Source organism: Gadus morhua, chromosome 6, assembly GCF_902167405.1.
Source record: "Gadus morhua chromosome 6, gadMor3.0, whole genome shotgun sequence".
Classification (NCBI taxonomy): domain Eukaryota; kingdom Metazoa; phylum Chordata; class Actinopteri; order Gadiformes; family Gadidae; genus Gadus; species Gadus morhua.
Genome location: NC_044053.1, coordinates 19,621,193 through 19,641,003, shown reverse-complemented (window position 1 = coordinate 19,641,003; position 19,811 = coordinate 19,621,193). Strand labels below are relative to the sequence as shown.

The following is a 19,811-nucleotide window of genomic DNA, read 5'->3' as shown; positions in this document are numbered from 1 at the left end:
AAAAGAAAAACAACAAGTAACCCTTTCCGCGGATGAGAAAACAACACCAACGCCACTGTACACAGGCAGAGATCCAACTCCAAAAGGGTTGATTGTGGTTGGAGGGGTAGAAGGAAATACATGGTAGGAAAACAAAACAAGAGAGCCGATAACAAATAAGTGCATGGGAATTCACATTTGCACTGCTTTACATATTTACACACACATCCCCCACCACTCTCACACACACACACACACACACACACACACACATGCATCCCCACCACACACACACACAAACCCCCTCCCCCTTCCTGACTCAGGCGGCGATGCCGATTGGAGGAAGGTGAGAAGATGCAGCGAGCAGGGATAACAGCAGCAGTACAATGCTTAAGCATGCTGGTGCCCTCTGACCTCTGCCCCATTCCCAGGGAGAAAGAGAGAGATACAGACAGAGAGAGAGAGAGAGAGAGAGAGAGAGAGAGAGAGAGAGAGAGAGAGAGAGAGAGAGAGAGAGAGAGAGAGAGATACAGACAGAGAGAGAGAGAGAGAGAGAGAGAGAGAGAGAGAGAGAGAGAGAGAGAGAGAGAGAGAGAGATACAGACAGAGAGAGAGAGAGAGAGAGAGAGAGAGAGAGAGAGAGAGAGAGATACAGACAGAGAGAGAGAGAGAGAGATACAGACAGAGAGAGAGAGAGAGAGAGAGAGAGAGAGAGAGAGATACAGACAGAGAGAGAGAGAGAGAGAGAGAGAGAGAGAGAGAGAGAGAGAGAGAGAGAGAGAGAGAATGTGAGAGAGAAAGAGAGCGGGATTGTGCGAGATAAAGAGCGAGAGAAAGAGTGGGAGAGAGAGCCAGGGAGAGAGAAAGAGAGAAAGTGGGAGAGAAAGAGAGCGAGAACGAGTGTGAGAGAGAGAAATAGAGAGAGAGTGAGAGAGCAAGAGAGAGAGAGCTTGAGAAAAACGAGAGAGCGAGAGCGAGAGAGAGAGAGAGAGAGAGAGAGAGAGAGAGAGAGAGAGAGAGAGAGAGAGAGAGAGAGAGAGGGAGAGAGAGGGAGAGAGAGTGAAGGAGGTGGGGGGGGTAGAGCACTGCTCCTCGGAGGGCCCTCAGCGCCCGCGGGCCCCTGCTCATCCAGCAGCAGCAGTCTCCATCAGTGAGTCACGGGGCAGAGGGCATCCCGGCACACAGGCCTCCCAAAAATACACACAAGATCGCAGAGGAAATCAATACGCCCTCCCCCCCCCCACCCCCACCCCCCCCCCACCCCCCCGCTCCAAACGGATCATCCTTCTCTCCGGTCCGCGCCGGGGCTCGGTGCTTCGGCAGCAGTGTGCCGGCGGGGGGGTTTCGCGCCCTCCTCAAGCCCCAGAAATAAACACGCAGACCCGGGCCACTACTGCCTTCATTACCGCTCCACGTTTCATCCGCTGCTTCTCAGTGCGCGCGGCCCGCGGCGCAGAGCGGAGAGAGCAAAGGGTGGACGCTTTCTCTGGGCTTTTTTGTCCGCTCCCGTTTGGTGTTGTTCTCCAGCGGTGTGGGGTATTGTTGTCGGCGCCATCAGGAATCATCAGTCAGCTGGAAGGGAGAGCTGAGAGAACAACAACTCGAGCCGCGCTGCGAGAACGTGGGAAGACCGGAGGTGATGGGAGGCTGTTGGTAGCGGAGCCGGGCTCGACCGAGGAGTACCTGCAGATAGCTGCCGTCGCTCGTAGCCGCGCTGCCCAAAGACCAAAGCGGTCGAACCCCGCCCCAACCTGTAGAGCGGACGGATGAGGAAGTGTCTTGGTCCAGACTGAAGGGGGTTGGGGGGGGACCGTGGTCTAGTACGACCGAGCCGTCCAGAATCAACCACTCTTAACCTAAAAGACGTTGGTTAAGTCAAGTCCAGCCACACGGCTGATAGCCGCGTTGTTCTGCGTCACTGTGAAAGGACTGGATCTGAGATCCAAAATGTGTGGAGCGGGTACATACCCCCCCTCCCGCTCACAACCAGCACCTGAGATCAACCTTCAGTCATGTCACAATGCAACAACAAACATAAGAATTATAGACATTCCAGCAGCTCTTCTTCACTGGATGACATGAGCTGAGGGCTCACGTGGGGCAGAGCAGAGGGGCAGGAAGGCTTGGGCCACTCAGGTCTGACTGAGGGGATGGGTTCGCTTAGCCAGGGAGGGGAGGGTACCCAGAGGGGACATTCTGGACGGGATGGATTAGTTAACGGTTAGAAAGGATGGGACCTGAGAGAATTAATGCTAGGTAAAGAGCCATGGATAATGTACAATCAAGGACTCGAAAAAAGGCAATTCATTGAGCGGCAGAGAGTTGGACTATCTCGATGTGCTATCAAAATGGAGTGTTCTTCTGGGCAGCCGACCAAGACTAACCAATGCTTGGAAGAGACACAACCATCGGTCAAGTGCCCATAAGCTCTGTCCAAACCACATTCTGGTTGGTCTAGTCACATGTGACTGCTTTCAGCTTTTAGAATATATGGAGAAGCAGGCAAAGAAAAACCTTTCTTATGAAGCTCAAACGTAAGGTTGATGTTTAAAAACAGCTGGAGTAACTCTCGTATACATTTTATACACACAAGAAAAACTGTTTACTTTGCCATCAGCAAGAGATTTGGACCACATTGAGCAGCAGCATTTTAAATTGTTACATTTCCATTTAGAAATATATCCTTCAATATGCAGCTCATTGAGAATGCATTCACAGCACCTGTGGCTTTCAGTAAACTCAAAAGAAAACTGTTTCCGAGGGCACACACACTAGTCTGCCAGGAATTGACATGCTTACGGGTATTATGAATACATATCATTCACCGAAATTCAGATAGCCAGGGAAACATATCTCCAACAACACTTAAGTTTGCATGTCGGTGCGTACTAAGAAAGGAGTAGTATTCAGCCTGGTATTCGGTATTGCTTTCTGTTTTACGGTCCTTAATGGTTAGCCTTATGGCTCATTGTGATCTTTGAGGGAAGGTACCGGCGCCATTGAGGAGAGGACCAGCGTGAAAATACCCGATTATGATTAGATTTCACGAGAATGTGGTTGTACGTGTACAGTTCCATATCATTCCAGGATTTTTGTAATATTGTATCGACACTGGAAATAATCACAAAGAACATAAACCTGGCGAACAAAGGAATAATCCCATCACTGTAAAACGAGCTGTACTCTGGTCATCATGACCGTACAGACGATACTGAAGGGGAGCATCAAACCAGAAGGAATAGTAGGACCTTAATCACAAGATAGAAGAGTCAGACTATGGTGGACCAGACAAGGCAGACCAGCAACGCCGCTGGGAAGAGCGAGTTCAGAAAAGAAGGTAGAAGAAGCAAGACCTCACACTTCGAGAGAGCGAGAGCGAGAGCGAGAGAGAGAGAGAGAGGGGGATGGGGCTTCTGACCTTCTCCAGGTTGAAGGAGTCCATGCGCCTCATGGCGGTATCCAGAGCAGTCATGGACTCCAGGAAGACCTGGTCCTGCTCACACAGAGGGTTACCCAGCAGGTCTGCAGAGATCTTCACAGCAGCCTTGGACATGGCTGTGAACGAACAAACGAGCACACACATCTTAACAGATATAACACACATGTATCACATACATTTCGACGGGAAGCCTTTGAAACCATGGTTACGTGCCATCCAGAGGGTTTATCTGGGCTCAAGTGGACATGGAGGGAAAACAGGCAGCATATGGCCGGTACAGTACAGCACAATACTGAGGAGGTTGTTAACACATTCCTCACTATTGACAGCACCCATTTTAAGATCAGTGTTGTTAGTTTCTTATAAGTAACAGCTTTTAGTTACCAATGAGGCAAAATACAAAGGCCTACCTTTTGGTTGAATTAGATAATTTTTCAACTCATTCGAGTATTAAATATTATTATTTATTGCCCATTGGTCTTCACTGGTACAGAATATTCATGAGATAAAGACCTTGACGCCATTTTTAAAATCAATGATGATGAAAACAGGAGACTTGGTATGTAAAGCTAAGCTTTTTACCCTAACCCTAACCCTAGTCTAGGCCAAACCAAAGTACTGAAGGGAATGGATGAGGCCAGTTTATTGATGAAGTTAGGAATAACTAAATGTTTGGGGAATAAAATCATGCTTCGATAAATTGTCGAACCAAAATGAGAGTCAAGGCCGTGAATGAAAATGTTAACAAATGGGTACAGGCTGTCAAGCAGTAAAAAATATCAGTTACAGGATGCAATTTTATTGCTAACATTATTGAAGTCCCTATCAATTATTAGCTTATTATTTTAAGCTACGAGTCGACTGAAATGCTACACATTGCGACGTTAAGTTGAAAAGCAGCCTTTTCTACAGTTACGATTAACAACACTATTTCAAAACAGGATACAGGAGGGTGGGGCCAAGACGATTTGGTTTCAAACAAAAAGAAAGAAAGCGGGGGTGAAAGAGAGGAGAGAGCCTGGCTCTCCTGCAGGAATGCAGGGGGTGGCGGGTCTAGAGGCAGTGATGAATATTCACCAGAGCAGAGGGAATCTGTGCAAATGTTTTTACACTGACAACACCAATTACTGTTCATCTACACTCATGCCACTTTGTTTTAGACATCAGATTATAGCATCCCGTTTAAATGAATGGGCTTAGTTCAGGAGAAGGGGGGAGGGGTGGTGTGTGTGTGTGCGTGTGCGTGTGCGTGTGTGCGTGTGCACGTGCACGTGTGCGTGTGCGTGTGTGTGTGTGTGTGTAGGGAGTATCCCCAGTGGGACTATGCTCAGCATGTGGTCTCATTCACACTACCGGGGGATTCTCCGGAGGCCCATTTGCGACCGATCAATCACTCAGAGGTTGGGGGTCTGCGTGTCTCTCTGCATGACGAGCCACACATCGTTTATTATGACCTTGCCTGACATGGCCAGTGGAAAATATTGGCAATATGTAAAAAAAAAATAAAGAGGCACACAAGTCCATCAGGCCCATGTCACCAATATCTTATCTTTTTTACAATAAAAAAAACTAACAAAAAGGTAGTCTCCGTCAATCAAGATAATTCTCAATGGCTGTCGATTCTAGTGCTTCGACACATCATAAAACCCCATTCTCTAAAAGCCCCTGTGCCACCCTGCAGGGACCGCTTGGCCGTGGGTTTAATAGAGGCCAGCGCTGTGACCTAAGGCTGGGGAGCAGCAGTGGCTGCGGAGGCTGCCTGTGTGCAGCAGGCAGCAGCACCGCCTCGACCCGTGTGAAGGGAGGAAAGCCCTGCCAGACGGGCCCCGGGAGCTCTAATGAGAGCCCTGACAGCTCCCAGACTTTCATAAGCCGCACATCCATATTCCACCACGGCACAAAAGAGTGGAGGAAATAAAGAATGCCCCCCCCCCTCCATTCATCTCATCCCCAGCTCCACTCCCCACCCCCATACAGTGATACAATATCTAGTGTTTTCATCCACACACGGAAGATAAAGACGAGACACAGCAACACAAACATTAGCATCATAAACATACAAAATAAAAACAAAAGTGCCATCTTCAGCAAACAATAACTCCCCCCCCCCCCCCGCCCAGATGGAGGATTCTATCGTTCTCCGTTCCCATGGCAGAAACTTTAACAAGGGGGGACTTGAAACACATCTGTGCCAGGTTGTGTTCTGTCAGTCGCAGGTAACAAGTGCAGATCAATGGCCCAGCGTGAGATGAAGCCATGGAGACGGAGGGGAAACTCACCTATATCAGCCTCAGTGCTCTTCTTCATGTCCTTGTGAAGTTTCTTCGTCTGATCCTCGAGCCTGGCGGACGACAAGGTGCTTATTTAGTCAAGCTGGGACACACACACACACACACACACACACACACACACACACACACACACACAGTAGGTTCTGCATACAATACTTTGGCAATACATGACGGCCTAGTTTAGCTGATTAAGAACACAGTGTTGCTATCCTGTTCGTGTCAACTCCATTTTTTCGCTCAAAGGATTAATGCATTCAATCATCCATCTGCACACATCCCAGTGATTGTCGCTAAAAATGGCAATTACCAGACAACACAGACTGAAATGTGTCCTGTTCATTACATCAATTAAGGCAAACGAGGGGCTGTTTAGAGCCCCCCCGAGACCTCTGTCACATCAATTCTTGGGGTAAGACGTGGAAGTAAGGGGGGGGGGGGGGGATTCATTTAATTTTCCTCTTATCAGTTTTAGAGATTGGAGTGGAGCAACGGAGGCATGCCAGGTTTGAACAAGCGACATGGCCATCGAACACAAAGACATGCTGCACGTTGGGGGTTCAAAAAATGAATGTGAATTGCAGACCATCGCTGAAATGACTGACTGCGAGAACCATCCCTCTGTAACTCCGGCGTGATGCACACAGAGACAGATCCCCACTGCACCTCCAGTCTTCTCCGCTGACCGTGGTGTGTATTCACAACCGGAACTGCTCGCGCATCGAATGAGAGTCTGAGAGACATTGATGTGAGAACACGATCCTCATTCACATAAAGCTCATTCAAGCCCACGTCTCACCGGCTAAACGGTGTGCGACGATGACGGAGTGGGAGGGTGAGGCCGGGGTCCGTCTCCAGAAAGGTGCTAATAGAGCGCCCAACTCCGACAGCTGCTCAGCGCTTCGGCTCAGAGCTGGGTCTGGGGGGTGCGGCGTGTGAGCTGCCAGCACACCAGATGCTCAGTGGAGCGGATCGCTCTCATCAGGTGAGCACTTAGAAAAGATACTCCATTAAGCCGTTCATCGGCACGCGAGGAGGAACGCAGCGCCACATTTCTATCCAAGTACCGGGACAGAGTACTCTCTGGGTTTGGGTACTTCCATCAGAGCACTGGGATGTGTAGGTATGGTGAGAGGGAGCACTGATGTTAAACACTCTTCCCTTGATTGAGTGAGTTGTTGAAAAGCAAACCTGGTGGGACTGTATATCCAGTTCCAACAAGTCCCTACAGTGCATGTCTGCATGCACATCGTTCATTCTGTTACTTAACCCCAGTTCAAGACTTCTCCATTGGTTCAATGCCAAAAAGGGGCGAAGAGAAACATGGACAAATTGTTTTACATTTTGTCTGAATTTACTGGTTCATCATTTTTGAGGACAGGGAGCAGTCCCCCTAAGTTCAGACGTCCGTAAGGGACCCGGTGAAGTTAAAGGCGTTAATGTAACAATTTTTCACTGTACATTTATGAAATTAAACGTTGTGTGCCTTTAGACTAAATTGTAAAATGTGCGTTAATGACAAGTCTAGTCTGTGATGTTATGTTGCTATCCACATTTGTAGAAAGTCATAAGGATTCACAACCGATGCAGCCAATGAAAAATTCAAGCAGGGCAGAACTACTCTGACCTGGAGTGGGCTTTTGCCTTCAGGTCTGGCTTCTGGTTCATAATGTTGGCATCAGGTTTATGTACTATAGCTGAGAATGTGAGGACAGTATGCTACTCCAAATGCACATTGGCACATGCCTTACCGAGACCAAACAATAAAGTACACGCTATGATTGATAAGCTGGGCGATAATGGGCAAGCCAAATTCTTATGTAATCATTAAAATGCAAGTCTAGAATCAAATGATTCCACGGCGATCTAGAGGGGTTAGCAAAATAAAACAATGTAAAAACATTCTGACAGAATCATTGGCTTTGACTTAATTAGGTTAACAAAACGAAGGTATTAATTCCGGCCTTTATTCTCCGGGCGGAGATAGTCTTCAACAAACGGTTTATTCTGGCAGCAACAAGGAACATGCCCCGCTGGGTGCGAAGCCTCAATCTCTCTCCGACAAAAGAAATGTACCAAACGGCTCGTCTGCTGGCGTGATGCGGGCTCCAAAATAGACGAGATAGCTCTTTAAAAAAAACGTCTGTGACGGAACACCAGGAACGGCCATGCCAACGTGGGCTTATAGTGGAAGATACGTTATCGCATGTGCCAACGTCTGCCTTGATGGACGCAGAGGGTGGAGAGACGCCTGTACGAGCCTGCTCCTCTGACTCACTCATCAGGTTCACTGGCGCCACACCTCTCTGATAAAGGGCCCTCCTCGCCCCCAGAGAGCCAAACAGCCCTCCCACTGAATCTGGGAGGCCCTCGGGGGCCTATCCCACCCCTGATAGCGGGGAAGTCCACACATTCTGGGAGGATCGTGTCGCAAGGATTTCACACCAAACACCCCCATAGTTCCATAGGCACAATGAGGCTCATACGCTGCTTCGTTACTCATACATGGATCCAACATTCATGTTGTTTCATTCAAACCCAACCGCATCACCGTTTTTATAAAGGAAATACAAGGAATCATGAGCCATCGTAAGCATGAAAATGCCCATTTGGTTCAGACTGATTTGATAATTTAATAATTTAGGGCATTGCATTGATCATTTAGTTTTCCAAAGAGTGTCAACAAGACCAAAAAAGGATAGGAAAACTGCTTCTGTAAATCACGGGAATATAATATATATATTTTTTTAAGGGTCATACACCCTTATACAAAGAGGTACTATGTCAAACACCTTTATACAAAAGGTGTATGATCCACACAGCACCCACGTGATAATGCAGTTTGGCCTTTCGAAGCTCTATTCAATTAAAATGAGTTTTAACCATTTCCTAAACTAAATGTCACCTTTATACAAATGCGTATGACCACCTATATACAGGTGTAAAGGTGTATGACTAGAATCTGTCTGCAACGATTTTGCTCCCAAGTGATTATGTCCTGTATTCTATACTAGGGCTGGGCCATTAATCGAATTTTGATCGCGATTTCGATTTTAGCGTCAAACGATCACATAATTAACATAAGTTTGTTTTTCGGTTATTATAATTTTCTTTTCTTATTTAATGTTTTATAGAAAGGTCATAACAGCTGGATACATTTCTGTATATTATTTTAGATTGGAACATTTTATTTTTCACCATTTTGTGTATTTTTTTAAAGCGAAATTTTAAAAAAAAGTCTTTTTTGGGAGAAACATGCTGAATAAATACAACATGTTTTCAATCTAAAAAAATAATGGTTTGAATAACAGTGATTTCAATATTGACCAAAATAATCATGATTTAGATTTTTTCCATAATCTAGCAGCCCTTTTCTATACAAATATATATATATATTCTATACAAATATATATATAAATATATTATTTATATAATACAAATACTTAGGGGTAATCCCCCATCGACAAACAGTTTGAACAAGTTCCCTACGAACAAGAACATGCTGCAAATTGGGTATTATACTCTAATTCAGATCAATTTTCTGGTGATTCGTCATCCAAAATAGTGCATTTATCTGCATGCTCTTGAATAGCACTAGTGCTGCAGTGCCATTTCACTGGAACTTTGCACAATGTCCAAACTACCTTTTTGGTTTAATGACCAAAACAGTGTGTCCTCATTGGATCCAAACAGAGAACTCACACCGGCGCCCCCGTACAGCCGCGTCATGACTTTCAAAACCGTGGAACGCATCGCGGCTCCATCAATACACTTCATGGCATCAAACACAGAAAGTGACCATGCAGCCTTTAGACAAGTGTTGTCCTTTCTGCGACGCGACGCTGCCCGACTCGGCGCCCGATTGCTCGTCTGGTGTTCGACCCGCATTGAAGCTCTGCCGGGACAAAGTCGGACTCGGACCGAGAATGGATCCAGAAGACAAACCTCCTCGACACAGCACCCACATGATAATGCCGTTTGGCTTTTTATATTCCGTTAAAATGAGTTTTAACCCATTTCAACCATTTAAGAAACTAAATGTCTTCGTGGCAACAGCCCTATTTTAAATGTTACATAGTGTCGCATCGCCACCATTAGGCTACATTGTTTTTCAAATATATATTTGTTTTACTGGCAACGATGCAACCTTGCATCCACATGATAAATGGTGAGTCTTGAGCCCTGCATGTAATCCTGCGACACTATCCATCCCATCGCACAGAAATCCTATCAACATCACAGAGTTTGAAAGGCTTTTCACAGACTCATTGATTTGTTATGCTGCAGCTTTAAAAGAAATAATTGTGAGTCTTTGCAACTTTCAGCACCACGTTGGGGCCTTTGGATTTGATTTGATGTATTTTGGATTTGATTTGATGTATTTTAGATTAGTTTGTTGCTGCAGCCTTTACACTGGTATCCCTAAGCCTGAGTGGTTAAAGTGTGGCTTATGTACGATGCGGTTTATATTTGCGTAATTACACAATATCATTTTTTTTTAAATTAGATGTGCAAAGTTACCTATTTAGACCTCATCCTTTCCATGTATTTGACCAAAATAGGCTTCGTTTCACCACAGTACCCAAGGCTGTGTTACCCCAAATGTGCTTATTTTCATGGATTCAAATAACCTAAGTACAGCCACAAATCGACTGAATTGGTTTCATCTAATTCAAGTCAACAAACCAAAATCAGTAAATCTGTTTTCTGTTTATTTCTAATAAGAATGAATTCAAACCTTCCAGAAAAAAATATTAACACCGCTCTATAGTAACATCAGTAGTAATTCATTATGGTAAACTTACTTTTGTAGTTTCTCATATTCACGCTCAAAGTCTCTTTCAACCTGAAAGAAGGGGGGAAAAAGAGGCATTTATAAAATATTATGGTAACTTGTCACCAGTATTTAACATGTGTGTTCATTTATACATCTCCACTTCAAATGAGTGTCTAATCACAGCATGTGTGCTAAATGATAATGAGTGTGCAGGGCCTGTCTCTGTGCCCTGATAAACACTGGAGCGAGCATGGCTTCCTGTCCTGTGGCTTTGTGGGCTCTGGATTCAAACAGTTTGGGACAAAACGACCAAGGAAGCGTGGAGGCACAGTGTCCACGGTGGGTCATGTACTGGCCCGGCTCGACCCCCCTCCCTCCTGGGACAGGGGTTCGGATGGCACAGGAACTAGGGTGTCTCCCGGGCCAGACAGCCATTACACTGGAAGTGGTTTTTCTCCAGAGAGGAAAAAAGACCCACGCACTGTCATGCCAAGGTAAACACCTCTGCCCCCTCTCATGCTCTGGGCAAATGGGTAATCTGTGAGTCTAAGAGCTAGTGGTCTTCTAAAGACCACTGATGACATGACTTAAGGGCGCCCGCTCAGCGCACAGAGTGACGTAAAACAAACACACAGGACTAGAACAAAATTCTCAGAAAATGTGTCTTATTGTGATGGATGAATTATACCGTGGGAACACGGGCGTGCATCAAATCAAAGACCGGTGACTTACGGTTTTGGAGACAATCTGCTTCTTGGGCTGGCCAATCTTGAACGGAATCCTTAATAAAAACAAAAGGGACATTTTAACAAAGCAGAACAACATTTGGGTTTCATTGTTCATCCTCAAGTCGCTTGTGTCTAAATCATCTTATTGCTGTGATTGAGAACAGTGACAAGAGAGTGACAGCTACAGGCCTCATTGAACAGGTCCCCGGTGACTGACAATCTAAAGCTGTTGATCCCGGCCCTCCAGAGTGTGGGGCCGGAGCCGTGTACATTAAGGTCCTGTCATCACCGGCCACATCTGGCTCCCATTGCAGGAGGATATCACTAATTAGAAGTGGCTGTCCCCTCTGCTCCGTGTGGTTTCCTGTCCGACTACCTGCCACCAAGCAAACAAAAGAGCCACATCCTATAGATATAACGAATATGGTCGGGGGGGGGGGGTCTATTAGGGGACACCAACTGTTTGATGTGACAGCACTCATCAGACGGAGACGTAGAGATGGGGAAGTTTAATTGAACATGATTTTGAAATCCAACAGCACACAACGCAACGCACAACTTTTCTGTACTTTTGAAATTGGAACACGCATGAGAAAGCCCTGGTTTCATTGAGAAGTAAGAACACTACTTTCTTAGTCTTCTTTGCCTTACTTGAAGCTGCAATAAAAATTGAGCATAAGCACGGGGAGGAGGGTTCCTGAGGACGGAGAACACAGGGCTGCGTGGCCGTAGGTTTGCCGTTGATGTGACACTAATAGCCTGAAATCTAAAGGTACATGACAGACAGATCGTGTTGACAGGCGGGCTGAGGCAGCAGCTGCGTCAAGGCTGAGGTGTGTCGACTAATGAGATGGAAAAGAGAGGGTGTGAGTGAGCGAGAGAAGGAGAGACGGAGAGGCTCGCAGCCCAACCCGGAGAACACAACCCCATGTGTGGGGAGCCTCTCTTTGATGACAGCTCAATCTCAAGGCTCTGCTAGGCTGGGAGCAACAGGCTTATACTAAATAAATAACAACTAAAAAATGTACTATCTCTCTCTCTGTGTGTGTGTGTGTGTGTGTGTGTGTGTGTGTGTGTGTGTGTGTGTGTGTGTGTGTGTGTGTGTGTGTTCTTTACGATGTGATCTAACAAAGCATGTTCAAATCTCCTTCGTCTTACTTGGGTTCTACGCGAGGGTTGCGATTGACAAACGATTGCCAAACGGAAAAAAGCACGTAGGCCTCACAATTTAACCCAAAGTCTTTGCCCGAGGCAGGTCTTTGGGTAACTCAACACTCCACTACACCAGTGATGTTCTTCCACTGAAATGCATCATAATCTGGTTCCCCCCTCGGATGAGTCATATCAACACAGCACTGGCTAATGTGATATTAACCGTTTCGGCAACTCAACTAGGCTTCTATTGATGTTTACTATCCCAGAGATCAGGGTATGGGCCCAGCATCTCCCCCTTAACTCCATATTGAAGGGCATCTTTTGAATTGGGAAGTTTTAAAAAAGAGAAAAGGTTGGTTTTTCTGCTTTGGTTTTGTGGCGGTAGCCTCGTCTGTAAAATCTGGATATAGAATCATCGAAATCACCACTGAGAATACTGGTTTGAGCAAATATAGACTACTGACTGTGAGCGAGAGAGAAAGAGAGAGAGACACAGACACAGAGACAGAGACAGAGAGAGAGAGAGAGAGAGGGAGAGGGAGAGAAGCTATGGTCCCTGTGAGAATCATTTCTGATGTTTCTTCACACAGACTGGGCAGACGTCACATTGAGATGAGTTGGTAAGTCTAGTGCTGAACCTGTTTCCCATCGCATGTGGAAACGGAGGCCCGGCCATGAGACAGCTGAATGCTTAAGTCTGCGTTGTGGAACGGAGAGAAAAATCCATAATATCGAACAGATTCATACGGTGGTTGAGCTCCAATGAGCCATTGGAGAGGTTATGCATGCTACCACAGAAGGTAAAACAAATGAATGCATGACCCTGCCCTGGGGAGGGGGATATCATGGCTACAGTATTGATGTTGTTGTTCTATAGATTGACTGCTTTTTAGCAGTTTGATATTAAATTATATAAAACAAATACAATTGCAGATATAGTTAGGCTGGTAGAAAGCTGAGGCATCTGTAGACCATCGCTGGCAGCTGTACAATGGTTTATTTTTATCTGATCTTTAACATCCAAAACATATGGAAAATAGAGATCAGAGTAAGGGATCAATGCCATACAATGAGCCATAACAAGACCTGCTTCCATTATGTAGGCCAAAATAATCTGAGTGAACCTGACCATCCATGAACCTACTAGGTCTGTTAAATTCTTGTCAAGTTTTAACCTGACCATCCCTGACCTTATTGGGCTGTCAAGTTCTCGTCCGTTGCCCGATTGGTTGGTCTAGATGCACTTGTTCGACCACATTTTCATTCCTCATGACATTCTTTATGAAAGTGACACCCGCAGACAATCGCTAGTGTTGCTTTCATAAGGAGGAAATGCTTCTTAATCCATTATGTTCAGCAGCGGGAGGGACATGCAGACCGGTGTATTTCTGAGTGATAGGCATATTGTATTAGAATTAATAAAAAAAAATATTAAATTCTCCATAGACCTTATCATAAGGTCCTATAAGTCTAATAACTGGAGGTCAAAACGGTTTTCAGAACTTAAGGACGACTGCTTGTCAACTTACTGAGCATTCACTAGGCCACAAACTAATTGACACCATGTTAATATAAACCATGAGTTATGTATTCATGTTGTCTGAGATGCTCTGTGAACATCATGTTTAACGCCAGATAGGCTCGGAGTATGAACGAGTCAGACTGGCACCTTGGCCAGCATCGCAGTGTCATCCGGTACCCGTTATACTAAACACAGAACAGAACCTAGAAACTCATCCTGTGACGCGTCGTAGAGCTGCTCGATTATGAAAAAATCATAATCACGATTATTCAAACGATTATTTTTGAGTTTGAAAACATGATGTATTTATTCAGCATGTATCTCCCAAAAAACACTTTGTAATTGAGAACTTTAAAATGTCGCCTTAAAAAAACAACACAAAATGGTCAAATAATTTTTTTTCAAATCTAAAATAATGTACAGATATGTATCCAGCTGTTCTGCACATTCCTTGAAACATTTAATAAATAAAGAAAAAAGAAAAAAGTAAAAGGAAATTTTAATCTTGATTATATTACTTTTGTGATTGTTTGTCGCTAAAATCGAAATTGCGATCAAAATTTGATTAACAGTCCAGCCCGTCGTGTCGTTTTTGTACTACACAGTGCTGCCCGGCACTCAAAGCTCTGCCGTAAGCGTTTCGGACTCTTTCGTGGATCGGAACCCAAACAGGACTCAGTTTATATTCAGGCTAGCGGGAGGAGTAGGGCACTGCCACTGTGGCCGATTAACTTTATCTAGACGTGCACATTTATTATTTTTTCACCCTTTGATGTGCCTCTTTAAACCATGAAAGTGGCCCATTTCAAATGACCAGTGTTTTGACAAGGCCAGTTAAGTAGTATTTTACCATTTTACCAATCCCAAAGTACGAACATAAGAAAACAGTCTCATAAGAGCCACATACCACCTCAACGCAAACCATGCAAGATGGTTTTATCACAAGTGCCATTTATTCATTTAATCATTCATATGGATAAGCTCGTCTGATGCGTAATTATCAATGAGCATTATACCTTGCTAAAGCTAGCGAGGCTTTCTAGCAAACACGCTATGTTTCAAGGCCCTTGGTTGCTTTGAAGAGGATCAGTCCGTCCAGGATTTCGTGGGCCTTTTTTGAGATTGTTGCGGCCTAAAATGCCTGATGTTGCGTGAGCTTTGCGAAAAAGTTGCGATGAAAGTTGCGGTGTTTTTAATGTTTTGGCTCCGATTACAGTGCGAGAGGAAGTGAAAGTTATTACTGCAATTTTCCCAGAGTAATTTGTTAAATATGAAGTTATTACTGAAAAAAACATTAATTAAAAGAACAAAAACACTGAGAAATGAATAATTGATTCTTGATTCTTTCCGCACTGGCAATTGACTTGGATGCAACAGCCTCTGTCATAGTGATCTGCCTCGTCGTCTGACGTCCTGCCTGCAGTTCTGTAGTTATGTTTCGCGGTGGCAAAATGCTTATCAATGGAAGATTTCCTCTTATGTTCCACCACAATATTGCATGCAGTGCAAAATAATTTCCCCCGCTTTCATGTAGAATACCAGGATACTGCTTTTACCATTTACAATTAGGGCATTTAGCAGACACTTTTATCCAAAGCGACTTACATCATTTAATACACATATTGACACACTGACGGCAAAGTCAACCATGCAAGGTGACAGCCAGCTCGTTAGGAGCAGTTAGGGTTAAGTGTCTTGCTCAGGGACACATCAACACTCAGCAAGGAGGAGCTGGGGATTGAACTAGCAACCTTTCGGTTACAAGACAAATGCTCTACCTCCTGAGCTAAGCCGATCCCTTTTCGCAGTCTTTCTCAGTTATATTGGTCGGCAAGTGTGAAACGTTGGACACGCACATGCTGCATGAACGCTTGAATCGCTTGAAGTAGTAAACACGGAAGTAAGGTGGAAGTTAGTTTGTCGACGTCAGTTCAAGACGATGCCACTATTTGGTCAAATTTGCGGGAAAGTTGTGGTGGTTGGTTAAAATTGCGACACCGCCCTCAATTCGCGGGGATTGGTTGATGTTGCATTGAAGTTGCAAATCGCAACATCGCGAAAACCTGGAGGGTCTGTCTTATATAGTTGCCATTGCCAAAGATTATTGGTCCTTGACAACTGCATCAAGCATATCTGATGAATGACAATGATCAGGTTATATACAACTTAACAATCTGCTGTTAAAGCATATTTTACTCTTCCTGTGTTGTTACATTGGCGATCCCAACTGAACCCCAGAACGAGGCCTTGTTTCCTCAGACACAGTAACTGTTGGTGCATCAATGGCTAGGCCTCATCCAAACAAAGATACCCGTCACTGCTGCAGCCCCTCAGTGTTCACGTCACCGTGGTGGCTGCTCTGCAGCCTGCACGTAGGCTCCAACAAAGACGCACCAGTCTCCTGGCCGAATTATGCGTCAACTGAGAGAAGCCATGGCCCTCTACAAAAACTGAAAATGTGTATGTCATTTGAGGGGGAATAATGCATCATCTAAACTAGCATATTCCGCGGAGTACAGAAGCTCGGTTGAAGGGGCTAGGAAGTGGAATTGTTCTGAGGATGACCCGGTGTCAAACCTCTGACGCCATCGAGGGGACTGTGAAGGCTACCCTGGAATTCACCAGTCAGCAGAGTCCATAAAGGGCCCTTTTCACTGGTCTTACACCCGGCTGTTGACCTTGTGATTGCACATGCGTTCTGCTGGTAGCATTGCTTTCTGGCTTCGGCTTGTCTCAAAGTTCGAATTAACCGGGTGACGTCATCTTGGACGACCAATGTCACTTCCTGACTTTGAGACTGAGCAACAGGGGTGGGACGCTTTGGGGATCTCACCATTTGTTTAGATTCTGATCATTGGGTTCAAAAAATTGATTCATGATTCAAACTCAAGAATTAAGCCCATTTTCTAACTTCATACTGTATGTTCTACTTGATAGTATAACTGGATCACTGCATTGCCTCTTGGCTCAATGAGAAATGTGACCCGGGCGTGGGCAAGAGGTGTAATTATTCTCCAAATCCATGTTTCGCTTCACATCTCAAATTCTGAGCCGGCTGGGCGATATATCGAATATACTCTGTTATCTTGTTCTACATGGGAAGTAGTCAATAACTTTATCACCAACATCGACTAAAAAATGTTACGCCGCCGCCCGCCAGGATGTGACTCGATGCACTTCTCAGCTCTCTACCCGTCCCTGCTTCCCCCCAGATACAGGAGACGAAAGGCCCGAGGTCAAACACCAGCCCCTAGGTTAGACACAAGCCCCTAGGTTAGACAGAAGCCCCTAGGTTAGACACGAGCCCCTAGTTCAGACACAAGCCTTTAGTTCAGAGTCAGACACATGCCCCTAGGTCAGACACCACCCAGCGGCTGGGTGTGTCTGACCTAGGGGCTGGGTCCCAGCCCCTAGGTCAGACACAGGCCCCTAGGTCAGACACAGGCCCCTAGGTCAGACACCAGCCCTTAGGTCAGAAACCAGCCCCGAGGTCAGACACCAGCCAACGTCATCACCAGCCCCTAGGTCAGACACCAGCCCCAACGTCAGATAACAGACCCTAGGACACACACCAGCCCAAACATTAGACAGCAAACCCTGGGTCAGACACAGGCCCCTAGGTCAGACAGAGGCCCCTAAGTCAGACACCAGCTCCTGGGTCAGACAGATGCCCCTAGGTCAGACACAGGCCCCTAGGTCAGACACCAGGCCCTAGGACATCTAGCTAATATCGATCTAGCTTACTACGATTTGCTACCATGACAAGTGGCTCAAGCCAGCCACTAAGCCAATGCTTAGGGTAATGTTATAACTGGGCTCAAACTAAATTTTAATAGATAACCTTGTAACTGAAAGAGATTTTCACCGGCAATGGTTAAGACAACAATTCCCATGATCCCATGCTATTTCCCGACGTTGTCAAACTACATGTTATTTTATTAGCAATGCGAGTATGCGGTCAGTGTGGTGTGTATATGTAGTGTGTGTGTATATGTGATGTGCGTGTATGCGGTGTGTGTGTATGTGGTTTGTATGTGATGTGTATATGTGATGGAGGGATATCAGAGAAGCATGCGAATGTGATAAGCATGTGAATGGTGTTTCTAGCCTGGTCCTACCAGACTCTCGTACCTAATTTCATTTTTACAGAAAGTCTGGACCTACTCAATTGACAAACGTTAACTCACTTGAACTTGAAGGTGGGTCTGTTGAAGTTTAATACTATTGGATCAGCCCAGTGCTACTCTGGATCTGCCATAACCAATCGCTAACGCTTGGCCGGGAATCACGTTGCGCGCAGGCTGTAAACAAACCAAACACTGTGCGTGAGGATGTCCGTCAACTAGAGCTGACTTTAACGTCATTGATCTCAGCCACTCCCTCTGTTCGCTGATTGGACGCAGAGAATTTAGACTGGGAAAACCCACTAACATACCGCAGACCCAGACTATTGAAGGGAAATTCAAATTTCAAATTCAATTCAAATTCAATTGTGAGATCAAATCCACTCGTCATTATTTCCTCTGAGCGTGCAGACTCGCTCTGCTGTGACTTTGTATAAGTCATCATGGCGCCAAGAAGAGACCACAGAACTTCACCTTCTGGTGAGGTGACTCTGGGTCCTCTTGATGGTTTCAGTTGTGTTGCTTTTTCATGGGTTTATCCTTTATGTTTTGTTCCTCTGATATATTATTGTGGTTTTGTTTGATTCCGTTCTGTTTGAAACATGTTTGAGCAACATTTAGTTGCGTAAGTAATTTGTCATTTAAAATAGGGGTCTCAAAAGCACAGATATCTTAAACTATGAAACAAGTAATTTATTGGGCTACACTACAAGTTGGGTAAGGCTAGCTCCTGGATTTGACAGGGTTCACTGGCAACTGGAAAGGAATAAAATCCAAAATAACGATAGATCTAATCATCTCAGAGTAGCTGAAAGCACCAAAGACCCTCCTGTCTGCAGGTCTGATGCTTCCCTCTCAATGCAAGCATGCATGTCATCTAGAGAGATGACACTGCGACCATCCTTAATGTTGTTTGATCCGAGACACTCCCAACATTCCAGAAAAAGTCATTATATAACATATTATATGATATTATAATCAAAGACAATGTCACGCCATGGCGACGTAGTGCATAGCGTACAGAGACCTGCCCTGCTGACCGTGTTGACGTGAGGCGGATCATCACAACAAACCTCCACAACCTCTCACTGAATACCACGTCAATAAACTTAACCTAAAGGACCGGCTAGCCATTGCTTTATTATTGTTTTATCACCGATCATCGTTGCTTTATCGTTGTAAACTAACTTATGCCTATGGTGTCGTACTGTGAGACGGCTCGTTCAGGAAGTAGTCTGAGCCCGACTCTGAGATCGTCTGAGATAAACCACGACGATATGTTCACGATTCACATGATCCGCTACGGAGTAACCTTACAGTACATCCATATACATACCAGCTCATTGTGCCTGTATGGCTTTAATCCCGTTTCATTCAGCGGTTTGAATTTCTTCGGTGGACTTCATCCCATTTCACTTGTCAACAGTTTATTAAAGAACCGGAAGTCGGAAGCTCCGCCGCTCAGGTTCCGGTAGGAAAGTCTCCTGTCGGGTCACAGGGGCCAACCATGGGGTCAGAAGGTACTCAGGTAATGGATGTCCACAGCGTCTATAATTATACCATAAATATAAAATAATAATAGATATTCTATTCTAACTTTTTTTAAATTACATTTTTATTTTATATATGATCTTAAATAAGTTATCATTTTCTAAGGGATTATTGGTCATACTATTTTCCCCTTCCTTACTTCCATCGAAATAACAAAACTGAGACAAAATAAACCGAACTGTCCCATAAAAGGGGAGCACCATTGGGACATCTCTATGTCACATTGGCGTATTTGTGTTTATTACAAT

General features: G+C 45.1%; 1 protein-coding gene across 1 annotated transcript in view; it reads right to left on the bottom strand.

Moving 5' to 3' along the window:
• The window catches only part of bin3 (bridging integrator 3), a 32,855-nt gene extending 13,382 nt beyond the window's left edge, over nucleotides 1–19,473 (bottom strand). The window contains exons 1-5 of the mRNA XM_030358214.1: nucleotides 19,349–19,473; nucleotides 11,216–11,264; nucleotides 10,512–10,552; nucleotides 5,698–5,759; nucleotides 3,398–3,534 (exon numbers count right to left, since the gene is read on the bottom strand). Coding sequence (XP_030214074.1) covers nucleotides 3,398–3,534; nucleotides 5,698–5,759; nucleotides 10,512–10,552; nucleotides 11,216–11,264; nucleotides 19,349–19,356 — 297 coding nt within the window. The 5' untranslated portion in view covers nucleotides 19,357–19,473. The remainder of the gene's footprint in view (nucleotides 1–3,397; nucleotides 3,535–5,697; nucleotides 5,760–10,511; nucleotides 10,553–11,215; nucleotides 11,265–19,348) is intronic.
• Between the last annotated feature and the right edge of the window lie 338 nt (nucleotides 19,474–19,811).